General features: G+C 51.6%; 1 protein-coding gene across 1 annotated transcript in view; it reads right to left on the bottom strand.

Moving 5' to 3' along the window:
* Positions 1–411: 411 nt before the first annotated feature.
* PTPRH (protein tyrosine phosphatase receptor type H) overlaps positions 412–16239 on the bottom strand; it is a 34011-nt gene continuing 18183 nt past the window's right edge. The window contains exons 4-15 of the mRNA XM_032263306.1: positions 14386–14803; positions 13778–14044; positions 10605–10683; positions 10444–10491; positions 6509–6599; positions 5655–5745; positions 4963–5039; positions 4722–4856; positions 4360–4482; positions 4006–4166; positions 1210–1345; positions 412–1086 (exon numbers count right to left, since the gene is read on the bottom strand). Of these exons, the coding sequence (XP_032119197.1) occupies positions 937–1086; positions 1210–1345; positions 4006–4166; positions 4360–4482; positions 4722–4856; positions 4963–5039; positions 5655–5745; positions 6509–6599; positions 10444–10491; positions 10605–10683; positions 13778–14044; positions 14386–14803 (1776 nt within the window). The 3' untranslated portion in view covers positions 412–936. The remainder of the gene's footprint in view (positions 1087–1209; positions 1346–4005; positions 4167–4359; positions 4483–4721; positions 4857–4962; positions 5040–5654; positions 5746–6508; positions 6600–10443; positions 10492–10604; positions 10684–13777; positions 14045–14385; positions 14804–16239) is intronic.

Here is a 16239-nt window from a genome sequence, read left to right as displayed (position 1 = left end):
GGAAGAAGGAAAGGAAGAAGGAAGGGAAGGGAAGAAGGAAGGGAAGAAGAAGGGAAGGGAAGAAGGGAAGGGAAGAAGAAGGGAAGGGAAGGGGAGGGGAGGGGAGGGATAGAGGAAGGGAGGAAGGGAGGAAGGAAGGAAAGAAGGAAAGAGAAAGCCCAGAAGGCAAGTCCCCAAGCACCTAGCTTCAGCGAGCCCTGTCCATACTTCCCAGACCCCAGACACAGATGATTGGATGCTGCCTTCTCTGAGAGACTCAACGGCCAAATCCTACATTTTTTTATGGGCAAGTGTGTGGGTCCCCTTAGTCCCCTCCTGGACGTTTGTCTCTATCCCTAGATCCCAGGAACCCATCCCTACTCCCACCCCAATATTATTTCTAGACCCAGAAATCCATAGGACAACCATCTCTGTGGAAAACAATGATTTGATAAATTATGGGATAGAAGGAAACACATATGCAGACGGCGGGTGCAGGGAGACCTTGGGCACAGGGACTCCCTCCAACCTCAGATTATAGACTGATTTGGTTTCTGAAGTAAAAGCAGGGCAGGATCCTGCCTGCCTTTTGTCCTCAAGTAGCCAGAATTCCAGACCTGAATTCCTTCCTGCCTCAGAATCCAGGCTCCAGCCTGTTTCTTCCTACATCCCAGATTCCCAGCTTCCTCCTCCCTCAAAGACCTAGGAATTCCAAGCTACCACCCCTCTCCTCCTTCAAGGCACCAGGAATCCAGATCCCCAGGTCCCATAGAGTCATGTGCTGAGGTCCACCAGATCACTCTCTCCTGGGGAAACTGGAGTTTGGGCTCCCAGCCCCCTCCTCCCACAGCACCCAGGAGTCTGGGAGCCCAGCCCTCTGCTCTTCCAGGAATCTGGGTTCAAGTGGGCGTCCAGAGCTTGAGGATGCCTGGGCTGCCAGCCCAGCCCTCTTGTCACTTAGACCTCCAACTCGTGGGCCTGGATGGCGGCCTTGTTCTCGTAAATAAGGTTTTCAATATTCTCATACGTGACCTCCTCCTCAGCTGGGGCCTGGGCTGATTGTTGGAGGAACCGCAGGATGCACTGGTGCAGGAATATGTACTGGGCCTGGGAAGGGGGCATGGGAGTGAGCGAGGGGTGTCTCTGCAAGCCTGGGCTGCGTGGAGCCCCAGGGTCCCATGTCCCACCGCCTCCTGTCCAGTATCACTCTGGGGCCAGGGGCTGCCTCACCTCCGTCTGTACCATCAACGGCCGGCTCTCTCTCATCTTCTTCACGAAGCTGAAGGGCCCAAGGAGACCCTCGCACTCCAGCTGCCGAAGCAGGACGTCCAGGGCAATGAGGGTGCCCGTGCGGCCCACGCCAGCACTAAGCAGAACAAAGAAAGGGTCAGACCAAGGGGCGGGAGTGCGAGGGTCCAGGGTCATGGCTGATTGGAGGGATCTGTGTTTGAATGATGACAGCAACTATGCCTGCTCACGCCTGCAATCCCAACACTTTGGGAGGCTGAGGCAGGTGGATCACCCAAGGTCGGAAGTTCAAGACCAGCCTGTCCAATGTGTCAAAACCCCGTCTTTACTAAAAATACAAAAATTAGCCGGGTGTGGTGGCGCACGCCTGTAATCCTGGCTACTTGGGAGGCTGATGCAGGAGAATTGCTTGAACCCAGGAGGCAGAGGTTACAGTGAGCTGAGATTGCATCATTGCACCTCAGCCTGGGTGAAAAGAGAGAAACTCCATCTCAAAAAAAAAAAAAAAAAAACCACGAAAAGCTATGTCTAGAGTTCCTTGCATCTGTGAGGCCCTGTTCTAAGTGCCTGATGGGCCTTCTTCAGTCCTCACAAACCTAAGCAGTGGGGTGCACTCGCACACCCATTGTACAGATGGTGAAATGGAGGCTGAGTGAGGTGAGGTCTCATTCCCCAGGTTACTCAGCTAGTAAGTGACAGAGCCGGGTTCGAACACAGGAAGAGGAACTCTCCAGCCAATCGTTTAAAAATTCCTTTAAACACAAAATTAATCTTTTGTTTTGTTTTTTCTCTCTCTGTCATGCCGGCTGGAGTGCAGTGGCACAATCTCAGGTCACTGCAGCCTTGACCTCCTGGACTCAAGGGATCCTCTCACCTTGGCCTCCCAAAGTTCTAGGATTACAGGCATGAGCTGCTACGCCCAGTGAAAAAAAATAGCTATTTTAGGTTGGGCGCAGTGACTCACACCTGTAATCCCAACACTTTGGGAGGCCGAGGTGGGCAGATTACCTGAGGTCAGGTGTCTGAGACCAGCCTGGCCAACATGGAGAAACTCTGTCTCTACTAAAAATAAAGAAATTAGGCTGGATGCAGTGGCTTACACCTGTAATCCTAGCACTTTGGGAGGCCAAGGTGGGTGGACTGCCTGAGCATTGGAGTTCGAGACCATCCTGACTAACACGGTGAAACCCCGTCTCTACTAAAATACAAAAAATTAGCCAGGAGTAGTAGCATGTGCCTGTAGTCCCAGCTACTCAGAAGGCTGAGGCAGGAGAAATGCTTGAACCCAGGAGGTGGAGGTTGCAGTGAGCCGAGATTGCACCTATCCAGCCTGGGCAACAGAGCAAGACTGTGTCTCAAAAAAAAAAAAAAAAAAGCTATTTTAATGTGAGCCATTTAGCACACTCACAGTGTCGTGTAGCCCCCACCTCTATCTAGTTGCAAAACATTTCTTCACCCCTAAAGCAGACACCATACCCATTAGGCAGTCTCTCCCCATTCCCTGTCTCCCTCCAGGGCCTGGAACATACTCATCTGTTTTGTGTCTCTGTTGATTTGGCTGTTTTGGATGTTGCATACTAACAGAATGATGTAATGATACCCACTCAGCTCTAGAATGGGGAGGGAACTCTTTTGCCACGAAGTCGTTAGGAGGAGCAGTAGGACTGTGTAAACATTCACTGTCGCTGAAACCAGAGCCCCAGTCTCAGGATCTGTCCCTCCTCATCATCTCCCTAATAGTTGCCGTTAGATGAAATCTGACCTACAGGACTCTGACCTACAGGACTTCAGCATAAATATCAGGAAAGGGTTGGGCACCATGGCTTGTGCCTGTAATCCCAGTACTTTGGGAGGCTGAGGCGGGCGGATCACCTGAGGTCAGGAGTTTGAGATCAACCTGACCAATATGGTGAAACCCCATGTCTGCTAAAAACACAAAAATTAGCAGAGCGTGGTGGTGTGTGCCTGTAATCCCAGCTATCCAGGAGTCTGAAGCAGGGGAATTGCTTGAACCCAGGAGGCAGAGGTTGCAGTGAGCTGAGACTGCAGCACTGTATTCCAGCCTGAGCTGCAGAGGGAGACTCCATCTCAAAAAGTAATAATAATAAAATAAAAATAAATAAATAAATATCAGGAAAGCAGTTGATGGGGCGGCCCCGTACTTGAGCACAAGGAAGTGCCTCCAATGTTTCTCTGAATGTGTGGCCTCATCCCCCTCCTGCACCTTTATCCCTTCTCCTCTTCTGCATTCAAACTTCTCTTCCTTTACCCTTTCATCTTTTTTTCTTTCTTTTTTTTTTTTTTTGAGACAAAGTCACCCAGGCTGGAGGGCAGTGGTGTGACCTCGGCTCACTGCAACCTCCTCCTCCTGGGTTCAAGCGATTCTCCTGCCTCAGCCTCCCGAGTAGCTGAGATTACAGACACCCGCCACCACACCCAGCTAATTTTTGTATGTTTAGTAGAGACGGGGTTTCACCATGTTGGCCAGGCTGCTCTGAACCTCCTGAACTCAACTGATCCACCCACCTCGGCCTCCCAAAGTGCTGGGATTACAGGCGTGAGCCACCATGCCCAGCCTGACTTTTCATTTCTCCTTCCCATTGTTTCATCCTTAAACTCCTCCTCTTCTTATCTGCTTCATGCCCCACTTTATCTTCGACATCCATCTCCTTCTCTTTCTTTTCACCTCCCTGTGAGTCCCCAGGGTCCCATCTAGCACCACCGTCTGAGCCCCAAGGGAGCGGTTCTCTCGGGAGAGGGTCCTGGGCTGGTCCCCACCTGCAATGCACAATGGGTGGGCCTCCCTCCATGGTCTGATCCAGCCACTGCCGGAGCATCCTCCAGAAAGCCAGCAACGTGTCTGGGGAGGAGGGAACGCCGTGATCCGGCCAGGCCAGGTAGTGGAACTGCCGCACGGAGAGCGTCTTCTGCTCCTCCACCTGGAAGGAGGGAGTGCTTACAGGCTCTGGAGATGAATGTAGGGAGAACCTGGCTTCTACCACTGAGGGCGGGTTCTCTGGAGCACAGCTCAGCTCCTCAAAGCGGTGGGTGGAAGGCTGGAGTTGGTGGAGGGTCCTGGGTGCCTGGCGTGCCACAGGGGAAGGCTGAGGGCCAGCGCGGGGCTGGACGCACCTGGAGGAGCTGCAGTTCCCGGACCGTCCAGTTCTCCATCACTTCCTCACTCTCCAGGGTCACCCGCAGGTGCCCGTGGGTGCAGGGCTGAGAGTCCAGAGGCCAGTAATGCTCACACTTCACCTGCGGGAGGATAAGGGCTCAGAGAACAGGAGAACTCCTCCTCCCCAGGTCTGTGGGGTCTGCCTTAGCCCCCACATGCGAACCAGCAGACGGGCTGGGAGAGTGGGGAAGAGGTCACACTGAAGATTCCTGGGGTGACACTGGAGGAACCCGTGAGGTCTGGGTGTGGGGTCTACATTGGATCAGTGTTCAGGGCGGGGTCATGCACCCAGTCAGCATGCAGGACCCGCATTTCTCACCCGGCCGGCCTCCATGCAGTTGGTCAGCATGACCAGGGTGTGGCTCTGCTGTTCCCACACCAGGCGCCAGAAGTCGCCCACTGTCTGTGGCAGGGGGCCCTGGGTTGCTATGAACTCCTGGGGGCTCCAGAGACCCTGGTTGAGGGAGGCAGGTGGGTCATGGGGGCCTTTGGATGACCCCCGCCAGCTCTTATCTCTCCAGGCCTGCTGGGCACCCTTTCAATCCCAACCACAGCCTTACGGGCATGAAGCTGGCATTGATGTAGTCAGAGCCTGGCTCCTCGGGGATGGGCTTCAGGGGCACCCGGGACCAGTCATCTAGGAGAAGAGGCCAGCATTAGCCATGCAGAGAGACCAGTGAGAGGCCGAGAGACCCAGAGAGGCATAGAGACAAGACCAAGACCCACAGACAGAGCTCATGCCGAGGTGCAGGCAGGCCCTGGGAGCCATGCAGGATCAAGAGAGGTGGAGGGACCACAGCTGTGGGGAGCAGGCCAGGAGGACTCTCAAAGGGACCCATGTCCAGGCGGGGTGACTCACGCCTGTAATCCCAGCACTTTGGGAGGCTGAGGTGGGTGGATCATATGAGGTCAGGAGTTCCAGAACAGCCTGGCCCACATGGTGAAACCCCATCTCTACTAAAATGCAAAAATTAGCCGGGCTTGGTGGCAGGTGTCTGTACTCCCAGCTACTCAGGAGGCTGAGGTGGGAGGATCCCTTGAATCCAAGAGGCAGAGGTTGCAGTGAGCTGAGACGGCGCCACTTCGCTCCAGCCTGGGAAGCAGAGCGAGACTCGGTCTCCAAGTAAAAAAAAAAAAAGGAAGACCATGTGGGGGAGGGTCTTGTCTCTCATAGCAGGTAGGAGAAGGGCACTGGGGTGGGGTGCTGACTAGATCGGGGCTGGGGCAAAAGCAGCGGAAGCCCAAGACTCACAGGGAAGCACATTTCTGTAGCGGTTCTTGGTGTTGTTCTCTGGAGTTGAAGCCACCATCTGAGACTGGCTGGTGCCCACCAGGGACAGTTGCTGGGGGTGCAGGCAGAGGGGGTACCTGGTGTTGGCTTTTCTCTACTTGCCCTTGAGGGGACCCCCCAAGCTCCCCTTGCCTTCTTTGGCATCACCACTTGTTTATCCCTTGCACCCTGAGATTCTATGGCACCCACAGAAACAGGACATATGTGTGCTGCCCACTCTGTGGGGCATTGAGGGAGCTGTGGGGACTTCTTCAAGCAGGCAAGGAAGCAGGTGTCAGGGAGAAAGGACTCACTTGGTGGGAGTGGAGAGGGTTACTTTAGGACTGACCCACCATTATTTTAAGATTTCAAGGGCCGGGCGTGGTGGCTCATGCCTGTAATCCCAGCACTTTGGGAGGCCGAGGCAGGTGAATCACAAGGTCAGGAGTTCGAGACCATCCTGGCCAACATGGTGAAACCCTGTCTCTACTAAAAATACAAAAATTAGCCAGGTGTGGTGATGCATGCCTGTAATCCCAGCTACTCGGGAGGCTGAGGCAGCAGAATTCCTTGAACCAGGGAGTCGGAGGTTGCAGTGAGCTGAGATCACGCCATTGCACTCCAGCCTGGGCAACAAGAGCAAAACTCCATGTCAAAAAAAAAAAGATTTCAGTGAGTGGAAAGATAAGCATGGCTGGGAATCCCTGACAATCCAGCGACATATGTGTTTCTGCCTTTGCTCGATCCCAAAGGCCATGAGGTCTGGTCAGTGGGTGGGAGTGGGGGTATGGGCCAACAGAGGGAGGCTGAGCTCAGCCCCTCTGTCCTCTCCCCACCTGGTACTCCTCTGCAAAACCATAGTTGCTGTCCTTCTCATTCTTCCTGACGTGGTCAGCAAAGTCTTCAGCCAGGATGTCCCCTAGGAAGCTGTGGGTTTTGGGGGAGCAGGGAGAAAAGACTGTAACCTCTTTGAATCTTGCACTTTTGAGGGCCAGACATGGTGACTCATGCCTGTAATCCCAACACTTTGGAAGGCCAAGTCAGGTGGATCACCTGAGGTCAGGAGTTCGAGACCAGCGTGGCCAACATGGTGAAACAAACCCCTTCTCTACTAAAAATACAAAAATTAGCTGGGTGTGGTGGTGTTTGCCTGTAGTCCCAGCTACTCAGGAGGCTGAGGCAGGAGAACTGCTTGAACCCGGGAGGCAGAGGTTGAGTGAGCCAAGACTGTGCCACTCAACTCCAGCCTGGGCGACAGAGCAAGACTCTGTCTCAAAGAAGAAAGAAAAAATAAAAAATATACATACACATATATGTGTATATATTTATGTGTGTGTATATATATACATACATACATGTATATATACATACATATATGTGTATATATATAGAAAGAGTGCTTTTGGGCTCTCACACTCTGGGCCACGGTGCACCTGCTCTCATCACGCCAGGACCAGGTGCCAGACAATCGGATGTGGCCCCTGTGCCCCTGAGCTCATGGAATTATGCAAACTAGCCAATCATAAACCTAGCTTTCCTCCCTGGCCCAGTCCCTCCCTTGGAAACTCCTGCCTGAAGTTCCTCCCCGCACCTCTGCCTCCTGAGTGGCCCTGGTGCTTCCTCCTGTGGCCCCTCATGGTGGGACAGGCTCTTTCCTCTTGGAAATTCTGAGTAACAAACTCTTTTTAATGTCTGTCTCCTGATCTGTTGACCTTACCATACCTAAATAGTAATAAAACCAGCCGGGTGCAGTGACTTGCACCTGTAATCCCAGCACTCTGGGAAGCCCAGGTGAGTGGATCACCTGAAGTCAGGAGTTCAGGACGAGTCCGGCCAACATGGTGAAACCCTGTCTCTACTAATAATACAAAAATGAGCCGGGCGTGGTGGTGGCATCTGTAATCCCAACTACTTGGGAGGCTGAGGCACAAGAATCTCTTGAACCCGGGAGGTGGAGGTTTCAGTGAACTGAGATTGCACCACCACACTCCAGCCTGGGCAACAGGGCGAGACTCCATCTCAAAAAAATAATAATAACAACAATAATTAGCCGGGAGTGGTGGTGAGCGCCTGTAATCCCAGATACTTGGGAGGCTTAGGCAAGAAAATTTTGCTTGAACCCGGGAGGCAGAGGTTGCAGTGAGCCGAGATCACGCTCACTGCACTCCAGCCTGGGCAAAAGGGTGAGACTCCATCTCAAAATAATAATAATAATAATAATAATAAAACCTACTCAGACAGCCCTCCACTCAAACTTCTCATGCAGACCAGTTTTCTCTCCTTCTTGTCATTCTATCACCCTGGCCTGAGGCTATACCCACTACTACAGGGAATACCTTTCTCCACAATCATCTCTGCCTCCCTGTCTGTAATTGCAAAGGCCTCACCCGCCTGAGCTCAGCAGTGTTCAGCACCACGCTGGGCCTCACCTGTTCTCGTGGATCTGCACTGCTCCTGAACACCCAGGCCTGGCTTGGCTCCCACCTACCCGGCTGCTGCTTGTCCATCTCCTGGGCAGGCCCCTCCTCCTCGGTCCATCTTCCAAAGGTACGTGCTCCCCAGTGTCCCTCTCCAAGCCGCTTTCTCACTGGACACACACTTCTTACAGGGTTTGGCTCATTCCTGTAGTTTCACTTTCCCTCTCCCTTTCTTTCTTTCTTTCTTTCCCTTCTTTCTTCCTTTCCTTCTCTTTCTTTCTCTCTTTCTTTCCTTCCTTCCTTTCTTCCTTCTTTCTTCTTTTTTCTTTTTGAGACAGAATCTCACTTTGTTACCCAGGCTGCTACCCAGTGGTGTGGTCTCGGCTCACTGCAACCTCAGCCTCCCAAGCTCAAGCGATTCTCCTGCCTCAGCCTCCCAAGTAGCTGGAATTATAGGCACTGGCCACCATGCCTGGCTAATTTTTGTATTTTTAGTAGAGATGGGGTTTTGCCATGTTGGTCAGGCTGGTCTCAAACTCCTGACCTCAAGGGATCTGCCCGCCTTGGCCTCCCAAAGTGCTGGGATTACAGGCGTGAGCCACTGCACCCAACCTCCTGTCTGGATTATTACAAATCTCTTCCCTTTGCTTCTTACACGTTAGACTGTGTCACTAGTCTATTCAAAATCTTCACAAAACTCCCATCTCACAGTAGATCCAAAATCCTAACTTTCATCTACAAACCTGTACCTGCTCTGGCCCCACTGATGCCTCTCTGACCTCACTTCCCACGGCCCTCCCCTTCCTCTGCTCTGTTGGAAATGCAGGATGTCCTCTGAATCCCACGTGTGCTGCTGCCTCAGGCTCTCCGCTCGCCCGCCCTGTCCTCAGAACGCCTTTCCCAGATGCATGCACGGCTCCTCTCCCACTTGCTTAGGTCTGTGCTCAGATGACTTCCTCTGAGTCATCCTGTTAGCCAGACTTTCCTTGAATATCCTGCCTAAAATATTCCTACTGGGTGTGGCGGCTCATGCCTGTAATCCTAACACTTTGGGAGGCTGAGGTGGAAGTATTATTTGAGGCCAGGAGTTCAAGACCAGCCTGGACAGCCTAATGAGACCCCCCTGCCAAAAAAAATTTAAAAATTAGCCAGGCATTGTGGAGCGTGCCTGCAGTCCCAGCTACTGGGGAGGCTGAGGTGGGAGGATCACTTGAGCCCAGGAGGTCCAGGCTGCAGTGAGCTACGCCTGTGACACTGCACTCCAGCCTGCGCCACAGAGTAAGACCCTGTCTCAACAAATTAATAAATAAATAAAAATTTTAAAATCCTCTGATTTTCCAATTTCCTCTAATTTTCACATTAGAAGAATATTAAAATATTCCTCAACCCTTCCTATCCCGTCCTCTTGCTTTGTCTACAAGTTTATTATATTATTTTATATATTATTAATACATATATATTTGTTTTTTTCTTTTTTTTTTTTTTTTTGAGACAGTCTCACTCTGTTTCCCAGGCTTGGAGTGCAGTGGTACAATCTCGATTCACTGTAACCTCTGCCTCCCAGGTTTAAGCAATTCTCCTGCCAGAGCCTACCGGGTAGCTGGGACTATAGGCGTGCACTACCACCTCTGGCTAATTTTTGTATTTTAGTCGAGACAAGGTTTCATGGTGTTGGCCAGGCTGGTCTTGAACTTCTGACCTTGTGATCCATCCTCCTTGGCCTCCCAAAGTGCCGGGATTATAGGTATTAGACACTGTGCACAACCCTTTTTTTTTTTTTTTTTTTTTTTTTTTTTTTGACGGGGTCTTGCTCTGTTTCCCGGGCTGAAATGCAGTGGCGCAATCTCAGCTCACTGCAACCTCCGCCTCCCAGGTTCAGGAGTGATTCTCCTGCCTCACAGCCTTCCGAGTAGCTGGGATTACAGGCATGAGCCACCATGCCTGGTCCTGTCTCCAGGTTTATATCATATTGTTTATGATCTTCCTTACTGATGTCTCCAGTACTAGAATATAAGCCCCGGAGGGCAGGACTCTTGGTTTAATTTACCGCTTGTTTGACAGCTGGAACAGTGCCTGATACATGCTGGTGCTCAGCTGATATCTGCTGAATGAATGAATGAATGCATGAGTGAACGTCCTGGAGCTGACACCAGAACTGAATTTAAAGTCACTGGTCCAGGCTGCTTGGGGAGTGAGCTGCAATGGAAGGGCTATGGTTCCTGTCTCAGGGGCATCAGTCCCGTCTGAGGTATTTGTGGGTAGATTCACCGATCCACCTTCTGACTTAGCCAGCAGCCAGCAAACACCCCTTAATTCGACCCCAAACCGATGCGCCCCCCAAACCTTCTGCTCACCTGAAGACCAGATCACTGAGTTCTGGCTTCTGCTGGTTCTTCTTATTCCTGGGAAAAGGAATTAAGATAAAAGGCTCAGGGAGTGAGGCTGCAACCAGGGGTCCTCCTCCTTCTTCTCCGGCCCCCACCCTCCAGGCGGTCAGCCCTGTGCTGAGTCTCACCTCCTCTTCAGGAAGAAAATAAGCAGGCCCACCAGGATGAGAAATAGGAGGATGCCCACAACGGCTCCGGCAATGACCCCTGTGGGGAGGAAGCAATGGGAACCCTCAGAGCACAGGTCTTATCTACTCCTCTGTCTCCAGCCTTGCCCAGCCTTTCCTCTTCCCCGGGAACCTGGTTCAAACACAGCTGACCCTTGAACAACGTGGGTCTGAATTGCGTGGGTCCAGTTATGCTTATCCATGGATTTTTCTCCACCCCTGAAACAGCAAGACCACCCCCTCTTCTTTCTCCTCCCCCTCTGCCCACTCAGCTTGAAGACCACAAGGATGAAGACCTTTCTGATGATACACTTAGTAAATAGTGAATACGCTTTCTCTTCCTTACGATTTTCTTTTTCTTTTCTTTTCTTTTTTTCCTTTTTTTTTTTTTTTTTTGAGATGAAATGTCACTCTGTTGCCCAGCCTGGAGTGCAGTGGCGCGATGTCAGCTGACTACAACCTCTGCCACCTAGGTTCAAACGATTCTCCTGCCTCAGCCTCCTGAGTAGCTGGGATTACAGGCACCTGCCACTGCACCTGGCTAATTTTTGTAGTTTTAGTAGAGATGGAGTTTCACCATCTTGCCAGGCTGGTCTTGAACTCCTGATCTCGTGATCCACCCGCCTTGGCCTCCCAAAGTGCTGGGATTACAGGCACGAACCACTGCACCTGGCCAAGATTTTCTTAATGACATTTTTTTTCTCTAGCTACTTTATTATAAGAATACAATATGGCTGGGCATGATGGCTCACACCTGTAATCCCAGCATTTTGGGAGGCTGAGGCCGGCAGATCACGAGGTCAGGAGATTGAGACCATCCTGGTTAACACAGTGAAACCCCGTCTCTATTAAAAATACAAAAAAATTAACCAGGCATTGTGGCACGTGCCTGTAATCCCAGCTACTTGGGAGGTTGAGGCAGGAGAATCTCTTGAACCCAGGGGGCGGAGGTTACAGTGAGCCAAGATCGCACAACTGCACTTCAGCTTGGGTGACAGAGCGAGACTCTGTCTCAAAATATATATATAATATATAATACATATTACAGACAAAATACATGTTAATTGTTGATGTTATTGGTAGGGCTCCCAGTCAAGTGTAGGCTGTTAGTAGGTAAGTTTTTGGGGAGTAAAAATTACATGCAGATTTTTGACTGTGTAGGGGATTATCATTCAGGGGTCAACTGTCCATCATTTTCACAGGTGACCTGGTTGCGGAAGAGTGACTCCTGACCAGGCACAGTGGCTCACGCCTGTAATCCCAAAATTTTGGGAGGCCGAGGTGGGTGGATCAGGAGTTTGAGATCAGCCTGGGCAACACAGCAAAACCCCATCTCTAATAAAAACACAAAAATCAGCTGGGTGAGGTGGCACACACCTGTAATCCCAGCTACTCAGGAGGCTGAGGCATGAGAATCACTTGAACTCGGGAGGTGGAGGTTGCAGTGAGCCAAGATGGCACCACTGCACTTCAGCCTGGGCTATAGAGCAAGACTCCATCTCAGAAAAAAAAGGAAAAGAAAAAAACAACAACAACAAAATAGCGGGGCATGGTAGTACATGCCTATAGTCCCAGCGACTCAGGGGACTGAGGCAGGAGGATCACTTGAGCCTGGGAAGTGGAGGCCGCATTAAGCCCTGATCGTATTGCTGTACTCCAGCCTGGGCAACAGAGTGAAACCCTGTCTCATGAAAAGAAAACCCAAAACAACAAAAAAACAGTGACTCTTGCATTCCTTAGCCCAGACTAGTTCTTCTCAACAAGGGCGATTTTGTTGCCAAGGAGACACCGGGCAATGTCTGGAGAATTTGGACAGCTCGGAGGTGGGAGTGCTGCTGGCATCTAGTGGGTGGAACCAGGGGTGCTCCTCAATACCCTACAATGCACAGGACGCCCCCCCCCCCACCACAATAAAGAAGGATCTAGCGCAAAGCATCTATAGTGCCGAGGCTGGGAAAACACTTTGCTGGCTGTGAGATTGTCCCTGGCATGGACGGCTTCCGTCCTCCCCAGAATTGCAGCTTCATCTCCTCGGAGGTCCTGCTGGCTCAGGAAGGACTTCCCAGCAGCGGAGCCTACCGAGGTCTGGTGGCATCTGAGGCCGTGCCTGCTCTCAGGCTCTGACGGGCATGGCTCTCCCAAGACCTGTTGTTAGATGTCTGGTCTTAGGGTAGACTCAAGCCGGTGGCCCATCTCTATCAGCCTTCAAGGGCCCCAAGCTGCAGCCGCGAACAGTGTGCTTGTCGACAGGGGACAGTACGGTCTTACAACCTTGTTACTAAGGGAGAGAACTTTCTAGGCAGTGGGGTCTGGCAAAGCCCAGTTTGAACGGCATCCATTGGTCGCCGCATCAACCCCCAGGCTCTCTCCAGATTGGAGACCCTATTCCCGGGAAGTGACTGATGGGGCAAAGTGAGGCTTATGGCCACAGTCTTGGTACATGGCCAGACCTTTCCCAAGCCTAAGCTCCAAACCTCTTCAAGTACCCCATTGATTAATGCAAAGTGATACAACCACATTAGGAGGGGAAAAAAAGGGCAGTTAAAAGTACAGTTCCCATGTGACTGTTCCACTAGTGGGTATAGACCCAAGAGAAATAAAAACATACGTCCACACAAAACCTGTCCACAAACGTTCCTAGCAGCATTGCCCATAATAGTCAAAAGCAGAAACCACTCAACTGATGTATCAACTGGAGCAGTGAATGGATAAAAATGAATGGATAGGCCAGGTGTGGTGGCTCACGCCTGTAATCCTAACACTTTGGGAGACCGAGGTGGGTGGATCACCTGAGGTCAGGAGTTTGAGACCAGCCTGGCCAACATAGTGAAACCCCGTCTCTACTAAAAATACAAAAATTAGCCGGGTGTGGTGGTACATGCCTGTATTCCCAGCTACTCAGGAGGCTGAAGCGGGAGAATCGCTTGAACCCGAAGGTTGCAGTGAGCAGAGATCGCACCACAGCATTCCAGCCTGGGCAGCAAGAGCAAAACTCCATCTCACAAAAATAAAATAAAGATGTTTCAAAGGAAACGAGAAACAAAAGAATCCCATTGATTCCCTCACAAAGCAGGGCCTGCTGGGGTCTACTGAGAATTTTGTCAAAGCTCCCTGGCCCACGCGGCTCCGCTCACCTGCACTCTCGGTGTGGCAGGTCACAGAGGCAGAGGTGGCTCTCATTCCGTCCCAGATGGTCGTGATGGTGGCTGGGTAGGACTGAGCTGGCCCGAGACCCAACACAGACATACCCTTCCCACACGAAGCTCTGTCCTGGGAGCCTCGCTGTCCACCCACCTCCAACTCAAAGGCCTCATAGCCTCCCTGGGGGCAGGACCAGGTCAAGATGACTCCATAGCCCCCTGAGGTGCTGACGCAGGAAGTGATGGTGACTGTGTCTGGGTCTGGGTGAAGGAAGCAAGAGGTCAGCAGAGCCATCCAAGGTGGCTTTCCACCCCCACCCCCACTACTCAGGCCAGTTCTCAGAGATAAGCCCATCCCTTCCTCCCCAATCCAAACCACCTCATCTTCCCTCCTTTTCTGTCCTCTCCAAATGGATACAAGTAAGTTCCTTCAAACTACAACTCCCATGAGGCCTTGGGCTCTGCCATAGCTGCAGCTCATCAAGTCATGGCCCATGGCCTGATGGGATTTTTACTCCATTCATCTCTCAGCCCTCAAGGCCTGAGCTAAGCCCAGTTCACCAGGTGAAGGCAGGAAGGGGTGGGCGAGAGGGTGGTCTCACTTGTGGACACACGGATGCTTTGCGTGGAACTGGCCATGTCGTTTCTTTCTGCCCACACGGTGAAGTTGTACAGAGTCCCGGGTTCCAGGGCCTCTACCTTGTACCATGTCTCATTGGTCCTGCTGGACTGGTTGGCCCAATTCACTTGCGGATCTTGCTCCCTCTGGGGATGTCCCTCGCTGGCCCACTGGACCCTGTATACGTACAGCTGAGAGTGGGGGTCTCTGGGGGCCTGCCACCACAGTGTGACTGAGTTGTTAGTCTGAGTTTTGTTCTGGAGATCCGTGACCTCACTGGGAGCTGAGAAGTGAGGACAGAGAACTAAAGGGGTAGCCTCAAAGACCCTCTTACCCCAGCCTGCCTGCCAGCCTCTCCCCCACAGCAAAGCTGAGATACCCATTATCAATGGCTCCAGTGGCTAAGGAGGCTGAACCACAGGAAAGAGCCTAGACACCAAAATACCATGAGGACCAGACTCTCCCAGCCCTCTCTGTCCCCTGGCTACAGCCCTGGGTCACATCCTGTCATCTTTCTGTTCTTCCCAAATGCATATCAGTCCCACCCACTGAAACTACAACTCCTATGAGGCCATGGACTCTCTGTATCGCTGCAGCTTATGAAGTCATGGCCCCATGGGTGATGGGATTTGTAGTCCATCATCTCTCATGGCCTTCAAGATAGGATCTTCTGTATTTTTTTTCCCACAGGAACCCCAGGTAAGTGACTTCTCAATCTAGACACACCACGTTTCTAGAAGGAGTAGCCAAATTTCATCTTTTTAGGCCAAATGACCAAGGATTAAAGAGTTTCAGGTTCAGGCCAGGCATAGAGGCTCACTCCCCTAATCCCAGTGCTTTGGGAAGCCTAGGTGGGAGAACCACTTGAGCGCAAGAGTTTGAGACCAGTGTGGGCAACATAATGAGATCCTATCTCTACAAAAAATAATTTTTTTAATTATCTGGGCATGGTGGTGCACGCCTGTGGTCACAGCTATCCAGGAGGGCAAGGTGGGAGGATCACTTGAGCCCAGGAGGTCGAGGCCACAGTAAGCGATGATCACACCACTGTATTCCATCCTAGAGAACAGGGCAAGACCCTGCCTCAAAAAAAAAAAAAAGGATGAACCTAGTCTCCCAGGTAATTTTGATTCTTCTCACGAGAGTGGGACCCACCATGCCCAGGCTGAGAGGCAGGGCAGTGTCCTCTTGATTCATCTAATTCCCTGGGACCAATTGTCCAGCTGGTGACTTTGTCAGCTCCTGAGAAATGGTGCTAGACAGTCCAGAGCCCTCCCTGACCCCAAAGAGCCCATTTCACAAAGGGAGAAAAGAAGGTCCCACAGCTTGGAAAGTCCTGGCTGCTGAGAAACGACACCCCCAGGCCAAGCACAGTGGCTCAGGCCTCTCATCCCAGCACTTTGGGAGGCCGAGGTGGGTGGATCACCTGAGGTCAGGAATTTGAGACCAACCTGACCAACATGGAGAAATCTTGTCTCTACTAAAAATACAATATTAGCCGAGCATGGCGGCACATGCCTGTAATCTCATCTACTCGGGACGTGAGGCAGGAGAATTGCCTAAACCCGGGAGGTGGAGGTTGCAGTGGGCCAAAATTGCCCCACTGCACTCCAGCCTGAGCAAAAAGAGCAAAACTCTGTCAAAGAAAGAAGAGAGAGAGAGAGAGAGAGAGAGGGAGGGAGGAAGAGGGAGAAAGAAAGAAAGAAGGAAAGAAAGAAAGAAAGAAAGAAAGAAAGAAAGAAACAAAGAAAGAAAGAAAAAGAAAGAAAGAAAGAAAGAAAGAAAGAAAGAAAGAAGAAGAAGAAAGGAAGGAAGGAAGGAAGGAAGGAAGGAAGGA

This window comes from Sapajus apella, unplaced genomic scaffold (assembly GCF_009761245.1).
Source record: "Sapajus apella isolate SASKATOON/1434 unplaced genomic scaffold, GSC_monkey_1.0 scaffold135, whole genome shotgun sequence".
Taxonomy (NCBI): Eukaryota; Metazoa; Chordata; class Mammalia; order Primates; family Cebidae; genus Sapajus; species Sapajus apella.
Note: the sequence above shows the minus strand (reverse complement) of the source record. Positions and strands in the feature narration are given on the sequence as shown.